Here is a 17,011-nt window from a genome sequence, read left to right on the forward strand (position 1 = left end):
AAAGAACATATGGAAGTCCTTTAGAAAAGCAAGCATGAAGAATTTATTTGGTATTATTAGCAGCATATGAAGTTATCTGTTTTTTTTAATAAGTTCAAATATGGGTAGGCAAGGGGAAGCAGATAAGGTGTCGTCTCTTTATAGGATGACAGCTGATCTCTAGAGAAATAGGAATGTGTTCTAAAACTAGAGGAAAGGAATTTAAAAAACAGAGAAAACCCACCAACGTTTTAAGTCAATGTTTGATTGCCTTGCTTCCTTTATCCATTTGTAACTATTGTATAACTAGTCTAGTTCTTGGGTAAAAAGAAGTTGGCAAGTTTTATATTTTGTGGTCAAATGAATTTGGTCTCATAAATTCACTTTTAAAAGTGTGTATGTACACTTTGGTGCATTCATTCACAATTGTGTTTGTCCTCCTGGTCTTTGTTTTTTAATACATTTTAATTCTAGAATAGTTCTAGATTTGCAGAAAAGTTACAAAATAGTACAAAGTCTGTGTATACCCTTACTCAGTTTCCCCTGCCTCCATCTTTTTTTTTTTTCCTTAACAGATGGGGTTTATGCTGTGTTGCCCAGGCTAGCCTTGAACTCCTGAGCTCAAGCGATCCTTGTGCCTTGGCCTCCCAAAGTTCTGGGACTACAGGCGTGCCCCACCCTCATTGTATAGCTCAGTTGTGATAGTTTTTACAGCGGCACACATTATTAAATCCTTTAAGAAACTGACTTTCCACTGTGCTAAGAGACAAGTCTTTCATTTATCTGCTTGGGACTGGCATTTGTGGGAATCACCCTCAGAACCAAATTGCTGAACAGAATTTCTTAATGTTTCAGAAGAAAGGTATTCCTATGTCCCTGCAATAAAGAAAACAAATATAATTACACAGAACCTTTCTAATATTTTATTCATCCTAGGGTTCTAAGTGAGGCTGCTGGGTTTCTTAATGTTTTCCTTTGTCTCTTGAATTTCTTTTCTCTATTTTATAACAGGTACGTTTTGGAAGGTGTTCTAAATCAGCTGGAATTCTGCACAGGTTAGGACAATAAATGTAGTCTTGCTTGTATCTCAGCAGTCTGAGAAATGGGCCTCATTTCCTGTGTAATTTGGAGTGTTGCATTCGTGGTGGGCGGGGGCAGTCCTGGTTTTGAGAGGTGGATGGCTCTGGCACCACCTCACCTGGGCCTGCCTGGAGGAGCCTGTGTCTTCTGGGAGTAGTTCCCAGGGAGGTCTGGGCTCCTCACCCACATTCAGCTAGTACTGGCTTGTTGGGGAGCCTCGCTTGCAGGGAGGAACCCCAGATGGATGGCTGAAAAAAGAAGTGCTTTCCTATGGTGAGATGGTACAGCGAGGTGCTGCGGGAGAATTCCCACATTCCTGTGATCCTGTCCCATCTATGCATAATGCAGCCATTGTTTGTCAAAAAAAATTTTTTTAAACAGTAAAATGTAAAACACACACACACACATGCACACACAAAGAAAATCCAGTTGGTTAGACAGGCATCAAACAGATAAAAGCAGGTTCAGGCTGGCCCTGGCTGAACTGCTGGGTAGGAAGCTCCAACTTCTTGTAGCATATCCATGCGTACTTTCACAGACGTTAAACAGTCACTTGATCTGCTTTAAATCTCTCTGAAACCAAACTACAGTAGTCAGGGCTGCGGCATTATATATCTTGGTAAATTTAAAAGCCAGACTTTGGTTATGCCTTGCTTGAGGAGCAAATGAAATTCTGTCATCTCTTTCTTTAAGATACAGACCATCTGCAACATTTTTCTTAAACACCACTGTTGTTTTAAGGTTTCTGCCAGGTGTCTTCCAGAAAAGTGCCTCATTTGAAATGTACATGGAATGAGCTTCATTGTAGAGAAAAGTATGTATTCTAAGAACATGTTGAAACGAGAATGGGTTTTGCAATAAAGATACTGTACTTAAATTTTCCTTCACTTTCTTCACACCATGATTTTTTTTAAAAACTGTTATTGTCTTTTACAGGGATTACAGAAAATATATTTTTTACAGACAGGTCTCTCTGTCGCCCAGGCAAGAGTGCAGTGGTGCGATCATAGCTCATTGCAGCCTCCAACTTGCGGGCTCAAGTGATCCCCCCTCAGCTTCTGGAGTAGCTAGAGCTACAGGCACAACATCACTGTGTTTGGCTAATCTAAAAACTTCTTTTTTTTTTTTTTGTAAGATAGGGTCTTACTATGTTGCTCAGGCTGGTCTCAAACTCCTGGACTTAATCAATCCTCCTGCCTTGGCTTCCCAAAGCACTGGGATTATGGGTGTGAACCACTGTATCCAGCCAATACTTTTGTAGAGTAAGCTTTTTTCTCCCGTCCTGTCTTTTCCTTCAGCTAGACTTGCCAGTGAAATCTTCACGCTCTGTGTCTGACACCGTGAGGTCTTCCTGCAGAGGGAGTTGTGGTGTTGGGGGTTGTCATTAGGGACTGGGACCGCTGTGGGATAAAGCAGGAGTGATGATATAGAAGCTGAAATAGCTCTGTGTCATTGTCATTGCCAGAAGTGTTTTTTAATAATTCAAAGAGAGATATTTCTGGATTGGAACCCGGACCTGGGAGGGGAAAATTTGCTGTGAAGGACATTATTGGGCTAATTCGTGAAATTTGAACAAGTTCTATAAGTTAGAAAATTGTGTTGATTTGCCGGGCGCAGTGGCTCTTACCTGTAATTCCAGCACTTTGGGAGGCTGAGGCGGGCAGATCACGAGGTCAAGAGATCCAGACTATCCATCCTGGCCAACATGGTGAAACCCTGACTCTACTAAAAATTAGCTGGGTGTAGTGGCGGGTGCCTGTAGTCCCAGCTACTCAGGAGGCTGAGGCAGGAGAATCACTTGAACCCGGGAGGCAGAGTTGTGGTGAGCTGAGATTGTGCCATTGCACTCTGGCCTAGAGACAAAGTGAGACTCCATCTCAAAAAAAAAAAAAAAAAAAAAGGGAAGAAAATTGTGTCAATTTTAAATTTTCTGATTTTGATCACTGTATCATGGTTATATATAAGTGAATCTTTTTATTCTTAGGACTGCTATGCTGAGATATTTGGCTGTAAAAAGGCATGTTTATTTTCAAATGATTCAGAAAAAATAATATGTATACATAGATAAATATATGCTGAAATATTTAGGGGTAAAGGAGCATGGTTATTCTCAAATGGTTCAGAAAAAAATAATGAATACACATAGATAAATATACACACATCTATGGAGAGGGAAGAAGGAGGATAAAGGAAACACAGCAAAATGTTAGCAAGTGAGGTTCCGGGTAAAGAGTGTCACAGGAGTGTTTTTGTCCCATTTTTGCAAGTTTTCTGAAAGTCTGAAGTTATTTCAGAATTAAAAGAAGTTATTTTATGTCTGGTTTCTTTGCGTTTGCCTCCTTAGTCAAACCGGCACGATGTCCAGGCACCAGAACCAGAACACCATCCAGGAGCTCCTGCAGAACTGCTCTGACTCCCTGATGCGAGCCGAGCTCATCGTGCAGCCTGTAAGCTTTCTCTGTTCCCGTCACTTCTCCCAATGCCTTGGCCACTCCCGACTGTACTCTGGTTCTCTTCGGCTGGCAGGGGCCTGCCCTATTCACTGACCTCTTTCATGTAGTGTTTAGAGATGTTCTTTTTCAGAACAGACCACGGAGAGAGGTGTGTCTTTTTAACCTATTTGTAGGTTTAACAATGGGAACCGGTTTTCAAATAGATCCCCATCCCCCCAACAAATGTTTACATACACTACAGATTGCCACCTTTTTGGAAATAAGGCAATTTATGATTTATGTGACTTTTTGATACTTTCCCTTCTGAGAAATGCAACCTGGCATGTTTCTCTTCTTGGATTGGGATGGATCTTTATGTGCACCATCAATTTCGTATGGTTTTTTTTTTTTCCTGGGAAAAATGACCATATTGGGATAACAGTTTTATCTGAGAAACAAAAATGTGGAAAAATGGGCAATGGAAAATTGAGGAGAAATGATAACATTTGTGAGAACCTTGTGATGTTTCTTAAGATAACGGAGACATCCCAGGATCATCTCATCGAATCAGGATTAGAAATCATGGAGTCATGATATTTGCTACGTAAAATCTTCATTTTAAAACACTAGCATTCACCTTTGCTCTGAGTTTGCTAAAAACATAATAGAGAATGGTGGGGCTGTAGCCATCTTTTCTACCCCTTTCCTGAGTTACTGAATCTTTTCAGTGAAGTCTCCCTAATGCTGACATTGATATCAAGGTTACATCTGGAATCTGTCTCATCACAAAATACTCCTTTTAAATAGTCTATATTTGAAACAGATTTTAACTGAATGAATTTATGGGTTCTGTTTAGAGAATATTTTAATGTTGTAATTTCTTAATTTAGATATTGTGTGGGTTCCAGTTCTGAGTTTCTTCATCCAATTAAAAAAATAATGTCTTTCAGTGAACTGTTCAAAGAAAAAAGAAGAAAATGTCACTTTAGTCCATGTTCAGATATATTTGGGGCTCAGCAAACCAGCTTGGCTCCAGTTCTAGTTGTTTTGAGTGTCTGATTTGAAAGATACTCCTCAAAATGTTCCTCACAGTACCTTGATTCCTTCACACAAAACAAAATAGCAGACACCAGTGACTTAACAGTGAATACACACACACCAGGCCTGGATGTCATTTGTAGTAACTATGGATAAGTTTTATATGTAGCTCTGAAAATTTGCAGGACCTCACGTTTTGAGTTTATTTTTACTTATATGCATCAAAGTGCAATAAAACAGATTAGGGAGTCTGGGTATGGTGGCTCATGCCCTTAATGCCAGCACTTTGGGTGGCTGACGTAGGCAGATCACGAGGTCAAGAGTTTGAGACCAGCACTTTGGGTGGCTGAGGTGGGTAGATCACGAGCAGGAATTCAAGACAAGCCTGGTCAACATGGTGAAACCCCTGTCTTTACTAAAAATACAAAAATTAGTAATCCCAACTACTCGGGAGGCTGAGACAGGAAAATCACTTGAGTCCAGGAGGCAGAGGTTGCAGTGAGCCAAGATCACGCCATTGGACTCCAGCCTGAGCAACAAGAGCAAGACTCCATCTCAAAAAAAGAAAAGAAAACAAAAAAACTAGTTAGGGAAATAGTGTCATATTTGCTAACGTTTCTGTTTAGAGAAATGAGGTTCATTTGGCTAATGCCAAGTAAAAGCAGCAAATGTAAAATTCCAGAGAAAGCTCATTAGGTGGCCCTGAAGCAGCAGAGGAAGCTTTCTGCTTTGTTTTTTTTTTAAATGCAAAATACTTTTTAAATTTTGAAATAGTTATAGACTCACAGAGGCATCTCTACCCAGCACCCAGCTTGTCGCAGTAGTGACATCTTATATGACTATAGTGCATCATCAAAACCAGGACGTTGATTGGACTGATACAATTATCCAGGCAGAAGCTTTTTTTAAAAGAATTAAAATGTTGGCCAGGCATGGTGGCTCATGCTCGTAATCCCAGCCCTTCGGGAGGCTAAGGTGGGTGAATCACTTGTGGTCAGGAGTTCAAGACCAGCTTGGCCAACACGGTGAAACCCCGTCTCTACTAAAAATACAAAAATTAGCCCAGCGTGGTGGCACATGTCTGTAGTTCCAGCTACTCAGGAGCCTGAGGCAGGACAATCATTTGAACCCGGGAGGCAGAGGTTGCAGTGAGCCGAGATTGTGCCACTGCATTCCAACTTGAGTAACACAGCGAGACTCTGTCTCAAAAAAAAAAAAAAAAAGAATTAAAGCATTTTGTTCCCATAAGGTACAGAAAAAGCTCAGTATGTGTGTAAAAAGCCCCATCTGTCATAACAGTACTGTCCTTATCACAGTGAAATTCCCATTAGATGAGAGTTTGTGTAAATATGAAAGATCAGCATTTAACATATTGAAGCAAGGGAAAAGTTAGCATTCTGTAAATGTACCTTTCCGCAAACTTTGATTCATGAATCTCCGTCTGTGTACCTTCTTATCAAATTAGTAAGATCACGTTCAGTGGGGAAACTTACAGTTTTTGTCATGTTTACAGTAGAAGCTCTTGCTTCCATTAATGCACATGAAGCTTTTCTTCCCTGTAGTATGTGTTTTCCTTCATGCGAATGCTTTCTTTTAGGAACTGAAGTATGGAGATGGAATACAGCTGACTCGGAGTCGAGAACTGGATGAGTGTTTTGCCCAGGCCAATGACCAGATGGAAATCACAGACAGCTTGATCAGAGAGATGCGGCAGATGGGCCAGCCCTGCGACGCTTACCAGAAAAGGTATTGGCCACAGAGCATGGATCGGGCAGTCCCTGTGAGAAAGAACACCACATACCCAGTTACACTCAATTCCGTGACCCAGGTCTTCCTTTGAAGGCAGCACCAATGTTCACAAGGAAAGGCTTGCTTACTTGGTATTTTGCAACTTTATTGTGTATCTCTAATACAAAGTGGCCAGTTCATTATAGATCTTAACTGTACCTCCCTTTAGAGGATAGAAAGGCCTTTGGCATGGCATTTGACTTTCTTTTTTTTGAAACAGGGTCTCTGTCACCCAGGCTGGAGTGCAGTGGCACAAACGTGGCTTACCACAGCCTCGACCTCCTGGGTTCAAGCAATCCTCCCACCTCAGCCTCTCAAGTAGCTGGGCTACAGGCATGTGCCACACTTGACAAATTTAAAAAAAAAAAAATTTTTTTGGAGACAGGGTTTCACCATGTTGCTCAGGCTGATTTTGAACTCCTAGACTCAAGCAATCCTCTGTCTTGGGCTTCCCAGACTGCTGGGATTACAGGTGTGAGTCACTTGAGAGTCTAATATCAAGTCAAGCTTAGTTTAATAAATACAAAAATGAGACCCTTAGAGCTGGAAATAAAGACTGTGAAGCAGAAATATGTAGTCTGAATTTGTTTTACTACCACCTGGGGCCCAGGGTACTAGGAAAACTCCCAGGACAAAACTTGTAAGAAAATGAAAGGTGCTACCAGGTTAGGCCAAAAAACCCTCAAATATTATAAAACATTCGTAGCCTCTTTATTGACACAAAAGACTCAGAAAAGGGGAAATTTGCCCAGAATGGGTTTGCATAGGCTGTTTTCCTGCAGTGGTTTAAAGTTTTTTTTTTTCTTTTCAGACTTCTTCAACTCCAAGAGCAAATGCGAGCCCTTTATAAAGCCATCAGCGTCCCTCGAGTCCGCAGGGCCAGCTCCAAGGGTGGCGGAGGCTACACTTGTCAGAGCGGCTCTGGCTGGGATGAGTTCACTAAGCACGTCACCAGTGAATGTTTGGGATGGATGAGGCAGCAAAGGGTAGGCAGCTTCTTGAACACCCCAAACCTGTGCAGGCCAGGCGTTCCAGCACAATGGTGTCAGCCCATGCGTTCGTGTGACCAGAGTGTTCTAGACCTCAGGGGGCAGCAGCAGCTTGCTGTTTGCAGGATTTTTCTCCTATACAATTTGAAAAGTGGCCTTCTATTTTGGAATGAATGAGATTTCAATGTGGCTCGGGGAATCAGCCCCATTGCTTTATAGTCATCCTTTGTCACGCAGGTAATATTTAACATGTGTAATTTCGTTAGTAGACTTTGAATATCCAGTTCTTATGTGGACCACCGGAAAAATCTGTTGTGGGCATTTATGTGCTAAATAACTGCATTGTCCTGTGTGAGGGGCAACTGCCCTCATCTGTTTTACTCATAGGTACTTGAAAAGAAAAAAGGCCCATTGTGGCAGTTCATTTAAAATGTTCACAGATTGGAGGAGCTGGAAACGGTCAAACTAGCCATTCTGGTTTGGGCTCATTGGTTGCTTACCTTATACTTTTGAAGTCTCCGCTGCCTTATTGTGCAATATTCACCTCACCGGTGTGGGAGTGAAGTAAAGTAATGTTGGAAGGATATGCTGATCCTTTCCCTAGAACTGGAGTTTCTGCAAAGTATTTTTCAAGACTAATGATTGTTTTGTTCTTTCATGTAGTCATTATGTCCTATAATGAACAGGTGGTGGTAGAAATACGCCACAATCATGTAGATGGGAATTTTATAATGAAAACCTACTCCTAACTCTTCCCTTGCGAATGTGGGTGTGTTAGAATGATAAGTTGTGGGGAGATTGTCAGGCAGCGTAGTAGTGGTTGTAAGAAAGCTTGGTTTGATTAGTCGTTAGACCAATTCAGCAGTGGTTCTAAAATTTCTCAACTACTTAAAAATTTTTGTGTATTCTTTCCTAAGTAGTGAGGACTTCTATGACTAAACATTCATTCACTCAGTCAGTTGACTTTTTCTCCCACTTATTATAAAGAGTGTAAGCTATTGCAGAAGGTAGGGCTTAGAGAGGAGAAAAGTCAGTTAAAATATCAGAAACCTAAATACAGACCTATATGTATGTTTTCCAAATTCTCATCTTCGAGCACATTTCTTGAGGATTTTATATGTATTGGCACCCAAGGGTTCAAAGATTATGGTCCCTAGTCCTGCAAATGAATATTATTGAAGAAAACAAGATGCATATACTCAAATGCCAAATTTCTGTCTAGATCAGTGTGTGATCAACTGCCATGCAAGAGCTATAATAAATTCTTGCTTAGTTGGGAGTAGAGGAGAGGGTGGTGTTCCAGCTCCTGTGGAGTGGAGCAGTCAAAGGAAGACATGGCCAAGCTGATGGGGCTGAAATACATCTTAAGGATCCACAGTGATGGGCGAAACAGCCTTCCAATCAAATTAGTTATGAAACGTCATATCCCCTAAAGTTTTCTTAGTATGACAGTTATTTAAAAATGACAGCCTGTAATTTGTCTTTTTTTGTATTGACATTGGGTGTAGCTTTTTAAGAATACTTTATAGTAAATGCTCAATGTTTTTAAATTTTGAAAAAGTATTATCACATGAATTCAGTCTTATGTCTTTTTTTTTTTGGAGGGGGGACAGAGTCTTGCTCTGTCACCCAAGCTAGAGTGCAGTGGTGCGATCTTGGCTCACTGCAACCTCCACCTCCCAGGTTCAAGTGGTTCTCCTGCCTCACACTCCCTAGTAGCTGGGATTACAGGCACCCGCCAACACGCCTGGCTAATTTTTGTATTTTTAGTAGAGATGGGGTTTTACCATGTTGACCAGGCTGGTCTGGAACTCCTAACCTCAGGTGATCCTCCCGCCTTGGCCTTCCAAAGTGCTGGGATCACAGGTGTAAGCCACCATGCCTGGCCAGTTTTATGTCATTTTCTAACAGAAGCAATTGACAAGAGATGCTTACCAGATTAGGCAGGCAGCCCTCATGGTTGCAAACGAACTAAAGGCTGTTTGATTGCTTACTGCAGGTTCGCTCTGAGATTTGTTCTGGCTCCTTTTCTCTTATCCCTTGCTCCCCTGCATTCTTTACCTCATTCCCTGGAGACTGAGCTGCAGGGCCCAGCTGATAAGTTAAGCAGCCAATCAGGAGGCAGGCACATGTCCCCGAGCCAGGTTTCTGTTTTGTTTCCCTGATTTGTGTTTGCTGATAGACAGGTCAGATACTATACACCTGGCTGGTAATGAGAGGAGTGAGCTGGAGCCTGGTCATGTTGCTAATGTCCCAGTGCGTGCACCTGGCTGTCTCTGGTTTAAGGCAGAGACAGCTGTGGGAGAGAAGGGTCAAAGTCCCAGGTAACCTTCTGTTGTCTGACTCTGAAATGGCTCCCCTTTCTGAAGCCTTGCCAAGTGTATTAGAACATGGATGTGGCTTAGAACAATGTGCATTATGTTCCTGCTGCAGTCCCAGACTGGAATGTTTGCCCTTGGCATATCCAAGAGATGACAGGTGATTTGGAATTGTACATGTACTCATGCAAAAGAAGGATTAGATAATGGACTTGCCCCAGTGTGAAACTGCTGGAACAATGTGTGTGATTCTTCTTGTGAAATATCCTTAAATTTGAGGCTCAAATAATAAATTTGGTCACATTTAATTTTTTTAAAAGCTAACTTAAGCCAGGCACAGTGGCTCACACCTGTCATCTCAGCGCTTTGGGAGGCCGAGGTGGGAGGATCACGAGGTCAGGAGCTCAAGACCAGCCTGACCAACATGATGAAAACCTGTCTCTACTAAAAATATAGAAATTAGGCTGGTGTGGTGGCACACGCCTGTAATCCCAGCTACTCAGGAGGCTGAGGCAGAATTGCTTGAACCCGAGAGGCGGAGGTTTCAGTGAGTCGAGATTGTGCCACTGAACTCCAGCATGGGGGACAGAGCAGGACTCTGTCTCAAAAAAAAAAAAGCTAACTTAAGTCCATAATCCTAATATTGCCAACACTTATGGAAATTGACCCTCGAGTAGGTATAGTAACTTCCCTTTGAAATGGGCCATAGGAAGTTTTGCATCCTGAAAGTCAATAGTATATGCTGCATTTTAAAAAGCCAACAATTGCATTCGTTGAGACAATATAAAAAAATAAACAATGAAAAATACTTTTAGGTTGACTATTGAGTTTGGGGAACAGTGTATGATCGCATTTAATCAATGATTTTTGATGCACATTTAGTAATGATTAAATAAATGAGTATTTTATAACATACGTACATATATATGCACACATGTTCTGTGCGCATGCTCACTTGCCTCTGCACAGGTAGATTTGTTTTTCTTCAGAAGACATCTCAGTTTTAAGGTTCCCATTTCCAAATTTCCTTCTCTGCCCATCTTGAGCTGGGGTCAAGCAAGTTGAGGGAAGTATTTGGCAACCCTGCATTAGCCATTTGGGAACCTTGAACCTTTAAAAAACATTGTGGCTTCAAAAATACTCCACATTTACGTCTTTAGTTCTATCTGAAGAAAAGCCATCAGTCTCTTGGTACTTTGACCCTGATGCTGTGAATAAGTGAGTCAGGTGCAAAGGTGTGAAAACAAAGGGTGCCTCTCTTTGTCTTTCCCTTGCAGGTGGAGATGGACATGGTGGCCTGGGGCGTGGACCTGGCCTCGGTGGAGCAGCACATCAACAGCCACCGGAGCATCCACAATGCCATCGGCGACTATCGCTGGCAGCTGGACAAAATTAAAGCCGACCTGGTACTTTTCAATGTTTTATTTTAGAATCTTTAAAATAGGTACTGAAGGATTGTGTAATTACTTGATCTCGGGCAGTTGCTGCTGAAACATTGCTATTATTTCTTTCCCAAAAGGCTGGAAATTTTTAGAAATCCCATTTCTTAAATGGGGAAGTGGAATCAGTAGCCCTATTAGAAATTATGTTAACACTTTTTGAAGAGGAGTTAAACAAGAGGCTGAGGGTGTGCAAACACTCATTTGTTTGCAGTTTGTGAGTAAGTATCTTTGGAGGTGGTAGTTTGTTTTTGCAGTAAGCAGGATCTTTTTCAATAGGGGACATGCAACAATCATATATTGTAGTTTCTGTCATTGATGAATCCTTTCCTAGGTGGTAATTAAAACATTACTTCTACTGAGCAAAGCCATGTCTCTTCCTGACACCTGCTCCGGTGCTGAAAATAGTTGTACTTGAAACTGGGTTGAGAATTACAGCATTAAATAGTAACTGATCTTAAGTGTGTAGTTTCCCCCAGGTCTCTACACTTTTAAATCACTAAACTTTTTTTTTCTTAGACCAAAGCTTCTCATCCTCACTTATTCTGGCATTTTGGGGGCTTACTTTCGTCCACCTGAGCACCTGACCAACTTTCTCCTTCATTTCTCTAAGATCTGGGGAATTCTAAATCATGTCTTTAAACTTTAAGACAATTTTGTAACAAGTGAGTCTTTAAGTGACAGTGATCTGGGCTTTCCTTTGTGGAGATGGTGCTGCCATGCCAGCGAGGATTTGCCTTCCAACCACCTAGTAAAAGATCCTCATGGGTGAAATATTTCATAGAGCAAGTACTTCTTTCTACAGAGGGGTCTGAGGCCAGTATCTGATGAAAAGGAGGCTTGGAAGGGCTACTCTTTTCTATACAATCCACAAGGGGATTTATATCTACCTGCTTTTTGTTGTCTTCTAGCGTGAGAAGTCTGCGATCTACCAGTTGGAGGAGGAGTATGAAAACCTGCTGGTAAGCTGATTTATTTCTCAAATGCATGGAGTTTCTGTTGTTTCCAGTTCGATTCAGTTCGAGAAATACCAAGCACATCCTGGCAGGGAGGCTCCTGTTCATCGATGCTAATGTTGTTGCTGCTGCTGAGTTTCCTTTAGAAGTGAATTTCAACAGGTTTTTTTTTTTTTTTAGTAGAGACAGGGTTTCACCATGTTCACCATGTTGGCCAGGGTGGTCTCAAACTCCTGACCTGAAGTGATCCACCCACCTTGGCCTCCCAAAGTGCTGGGATTACAGGTGTGAGCCACTGCACCCAGCCTAAAAGTTGTTTTCAGAAGACGGTCCCTACTGCTGTTCTGTTTTCAAGTTGTGCCACATAAATGGCACTTGTTAAATACTTGTAGTTGAAGGAAGAAAACGTTGCGACTTGTGAATTGTGGTCCTTTTTATGAAGCGTAAGCAAAAATAAAAGTTATTTTTCTCAAAATAGAGTTCTACCAGATTGTCATCACAATTTTATGACAGACTCTGTCATATCAGTTACTTGATTTATAAGAGGAGAGATTTCTATTCTTCTGCCTATTTTTGTCACCATTTCTTTACTTTTTAATGTTTCCTTGTTGGCATTGATACTTTTTAAATAATGTCACTCATGGTGACACAATGATTTTCCTATTGGGCTGGGGTGTGACTGATGGCACTTTTAATTTTGGGAGAGAAGGCAGGAAAAGCTTGATTTCTCTGAGTCCATTTTCCCCTCTCATAGTTCAAAATTAATTATTGATGGGTACAAAAATACAGTTAGATAGAAGGAATAAGTTCTAATGTTTGATAGTACCATAGGGATATTATTAAAGTTAATTATTGTATATTTCAACATAGCTGGAAGAAAATATTTGTAATGTTCCCGATACATAGAAAAGATAAATGTTCCAGGTGATGGATATCCCAGTTATCCTGATTTGATCATTATACATTGTATACACGTGCCTAGATATCATGCGTACCTGCAAATATGTGCAGCTATATCAGTAAAAAACACCAAAAAAGACCTTATTTAGAAAAATGAAAAAAAATTTAAGGCCAAGTGCAATAAATTCACGCCTGTAATTCCATCACTTTGGGAGCCCAAGACAAGCAAATCATCTGAGGTCAGGAGTTCGAGACCAGCCTGGCCAACATGGTGAAACCCTGTCTCTACTAAAAATACAAAAATTAGCCGGGTGTGGTGGTGGATGTCTGTAATCCCAGCTAGTTGGGAAGCTGAGGCAGGAGAATTGCTTGAACCCAGGAGACGGAGGTTGTAGCGAGCCGAGATTGCTCTACAGCACTTCAGCCTGGGAGACAGAGTGACAAAAATTAAAAAAAAATTTAAAAAGAACCTAATTATTGAGCCCAAAAATCAGTCAGTGAATCAGGTTCTTCTGGGACTAAGCTGCTTCCTTGAATCAAAAATTGCTGCCTTTTTGTTCATTGTAAGTTTGAATGAGTCTTTTCCCCAAACCAGGTGGTCAGTGAATGAACAAAGTTAACATTTTTCATATCCTTGTGATTTTTTTTTGTAAAAGGGACCACAGGGTTAATCTATAAACCTGCAGAGAATACCAGTCATCCGCATAGTTATTTTAATGCTGCCTTTGAACTTCCCGTGCAGAAAGCGTCCTTTGAGAGGATGGATCACCTGCGACAGCTGCAGAACATCATCCAGGCCACATCCCGGGAGATCATGTGGATCAATGACTGTGAGGAGGAGGAGCTGCTGTACGACTGGAGTGACAGGAACACCAACATTGCTCAGAAACAGGAGGCCTTCTCCGTAAGTTCGCCCCATGCGGCTGTAGACGCTTGCCTTGAGCCTGTTGCCTTGAAGAGCTGGGGGTTTGGGGAATGAATGGTCTTTTAATAATTTGATCAGCCACTTGCAATTCAGCCTCCTTTGAAATGGTCATGAAAAACCCTTCCTTCCTGAAAACTTCTCCGTGTGGAGGCCATTATCCTTAGCAAACTAATGCAGAAGCAGAAAACCAAATGCCATATGTTCTCATTTAAGAATGGGAACTAAATGATGAGATTACACGGACACATTGAGGGCAATAACACACACTGGGGCCTTTCCAAGGGTGGAGGGTGGAGGTGAGAGGAGGGAGAAGATCAGTAAAGATAACTAATGGGTTCTAAGCTCAATCCCTGGGTGATGAACTAACCTGTACAACAAATCCCTACAATACAAGTTTACCTATGTAACAAACCTGCACATGTACCCCTGAACTTAAAAAGAAAAAGAAGGGCAATACATTGTTTAACATCCCAGAAGACCATAGTTTCTTTAGATGGGTTAGGAACTGGTACATTCAGCTAACCCAGAACTGTGTGTAGCTCTGCAGGTGGGTGGGTGGAAGCCTGGGATTAGAAAACCTCAGGACGGTTTTAGCTCTTCTTTCTTCCTGTGTCATCTTGAGTAAGCCTCAGCCACATCCTCTCCTGTAGCAAATATCCTTTGCAGCCTTAAAATTTAATGCTGTGATTCTTGAGGAAAACAGCATGATTCTTTGGCATTGTTCATTTCCAAAATGCAGTTTTGTATTTAACTTTTAAAAAGTACTGTGAGAGTGATGGAAGTTTAGTGGTGACTTGCTCTAAAGGATTTCTTGTTTCTTCATTCACAGATACGCATGAGTCAACTGGAAGTTAAAGAAAAAGAGCTCAATAAGCTGAAACAAGAAAGTGACCAGCTTGTCCTCAATCAGCATCCAGCTTCAGACAAAATTGAGGTAGGTTTCATGAGGTTTATATTTTTGTTAGAAAAAAAGAAGAAACTTTTCATAAAGTAAGACCGTCCAAATGAATAATTCTTATACAACTTAAAGCCATGCCAACTGTATTTTCTAGTTTGGGATCAATACCCTATGCCAGGGGTTGGTAAACCCTTTCAGGAAAGGACCAGACAATCAGTATTTTAGACTTTCAGGCCATTTGGTTTCCGTTGCAATTACTTAACTCTGCTATTATAGTGCAGAAGGAGGCATAGACACTGTGTAAATGAATGAATGTGGCTGTATTCCAATAAAACTTTATTTACAAATACAGGAAGTGGGCCAGATGTGGCCCTTGAGCTATAGTTTGCTGACCGCTGCCCTAGACTGCCATCTGTGGGCCACGCTCAAGGCTGACATTAACTGGTAGCACTGGTATGGCCATACTGCTTATTAAAAAAACAGAAACTTCCATATCAGTTGGTAAGAATCACTGTCTTGAGCCCCCTAAGCCCTTTGTTTGGGTGCCTCGAACCTCCCCAGGATTCAGTAATCCTCCAGGAACAGGGCTTGGTGTGGCAGAGGGACGCCACTCCAGTGCTAGCCCCAGTGACTCTTCTGATTGGTCTAGAAGCTCTGCTATTTGGGTGATACATATTTTGACTAAGACTCTTCATGGTGTCTATTTGTGAAAATTGATTTTAAAATTTAGTTTTGACCATACCAAGAGTTATATGGTGAGAAATTCTCTTTTCAACTTTTAGAAAAATATCTGCTTGACTTAGAATTAGATAAAAACTGCTTACTGGCTTTCATGTGGGCTCCCATATCTCTTGGTGCATATGCATCTCTATAACTGAGCTAGGCTAAGACAGCTGACATTTTCTTGTTTCAGGCCTATATGGACACTCTGCAGACACAGTGGAGTTGGATTCTTCAGATCACCAAGTGCATTGATGTTCATCTGAAAGAAAATGCTGCCTACTTTCAGGTTTTTATATTTAGTAATAATTTCATTGTTATTTAGGTCTTAATATCTAATCTTTTGAGTGTGTTTTATAAAGCACTGAAAATACTCTTGAAAATGTTGCATAAATCCTCTTCACTGGTTTTGAGTGGAGAGGAGCATAGATTTGTAAACTTGCCATCAAAGTTTCCTGCTGTCACATACGTAAATACTTTCTGCACAAATTTTTTCCTTTAGCCACCTGTCAAAGAGTGGCTTAGGGATGATAGTCCTTGAAACAGAACATGAAATTGCTTATTGAGTTGCTTTTCATTCACCGATCGCTCTCATCCTTCAGTTTTTTGAAGAGGCCCAGTCGACTGAAGCGTACCTGAAAGGGCTTCAAGACTCCATCAGGAAGAAGTACCCCTGTGACAAGAACATGCCCCTGCAGCACCTGCTGGAACAGATCAAGGAGCTGGAGGTATCGTCTCAGACCCAGAACCTCAGCAGCTGTGCCTGGTTCGGGAGATAAAACACACCCCTGGGATGCAGCTGGCACTGATTAGTATTATTGTACAACACACGCCCAGAGCCAAGCAAGGCTTTCTTCAGCTTCAGTGGCTTTTCTCAAAATGAACTTCATTACATGCCCAGCTACTCTTGACAGTCACTTTTGTTTCAGTCTGGGCAATTGAAAATAAAAACAGAGAGAACATTACATCATGTGATAGATAATTCCTTTGGGAAAGCATACTTCAAATTTTATCAACGTAGCCTTTCACACAAGGATGTTCTTCCCTGCCCACTTAATTCCTGCCTGTGTACCTTCTGGAGAGTGTTATCACGAAAGGTTCTCAGGTTTCTGCTGATGAAATTTTTAATTTTTTGCAGTTAGTGCAACCGTAGTGATACTCAGTGTGTCATGTAGCTACGTTAGCGCAGTTTGAAGATCTCTAAAACTCACAGGGTATCTATGCTAAAGTATGATTTTATTCACAATTGCAGAAAGAACGAGAGAAAATCCTTGAATACAAACGTCAGGTGCAGAACTTGGTGAACAAGTCTAAGAAGATTATACAGCTGAAGCCTCGTAACCCAGACTACAGAAGCAATAAACCCATTATTCTCAGGGCTCTCTGTGACTACAAACAAGACCAGGTGGGTACTCATTTAGAATGATACAAAAGTTTTCCCTGTCCTTACACACAAAGGTTTATCCATCAAGAAAGCAGCATTTAATCTAGAGTTCAATAATCACCAGAGTCAATGTCTTTGATTTGTGAAAGCAGCAAGCTATGGAAC

General features: G+C 41.3%; 1 protein-coding gene across 4 annotated transcripts in view; it reads left to right on the forward strand.

The window, feature by feature from the left end:
* The window catches only part of DSP (desmoplakin), an 89,106-nt gene that overhangs the window by 51,977 nt on the left and 20,118 nt on the right, over positions 1-17,011 (forward strand). For all 4 annotated transcript variants that reach the window (XM_064362965.1, XM_012440307.2, XM_012440308.2 and 1 more), the window contains exons 2-11: positions 3,404-3,506; positions 6,127-6,275; positions 7,129-7,303; positions 10,902-11,030; positions 11,975-12,025; positions 13,662-13,823; positions 14,674-14,778; positions 15,656-15,751; positions 16,065-16,190; positions 16,715-16,867. In XM_064362965.1, the coding sequence (XP_064219035.1) occupies positions 3,404-3,506; positions 6,127-6,275; positions 7,129-7,303; positions 10,902-11,030; positions 11,975-12,025; positions 13,662-13,823; positions 14,674-14,778; positions 15,656-15,751; positions 16,065-16,190; positions 16,715-16,867 (1,249 nt within the window). The remainder of the gene's footprint in view (positions 1-3,403; positions 3,507-6,126; positions 6,276-7,128; positions 7,304-10,901; positions 11,031-11,974; positions 12,026-13,661; positions 13,824-14,673; positions 14,779-15,655; positions 15,752-16,064; positions 16,191-16,714; positions 16,868-17,011) is intronic.

Source organism: Aotus nancymaae, unplaced genomic scaffold (assembly GCF_030222135.1).
Source record: "Aotus nancymaae isolate 86718 unplaced genomic scaffold, 86718_ANA_hifiasm-v0.15.2.pri h1tg000051l, whole genome shotgun sequence".
Taxonomy (NCBI): Eukaryota; Metazoa; Chordata; class Mammalia; order Primates; family Aotidae; genus Aotus; species Aotus nancymaae.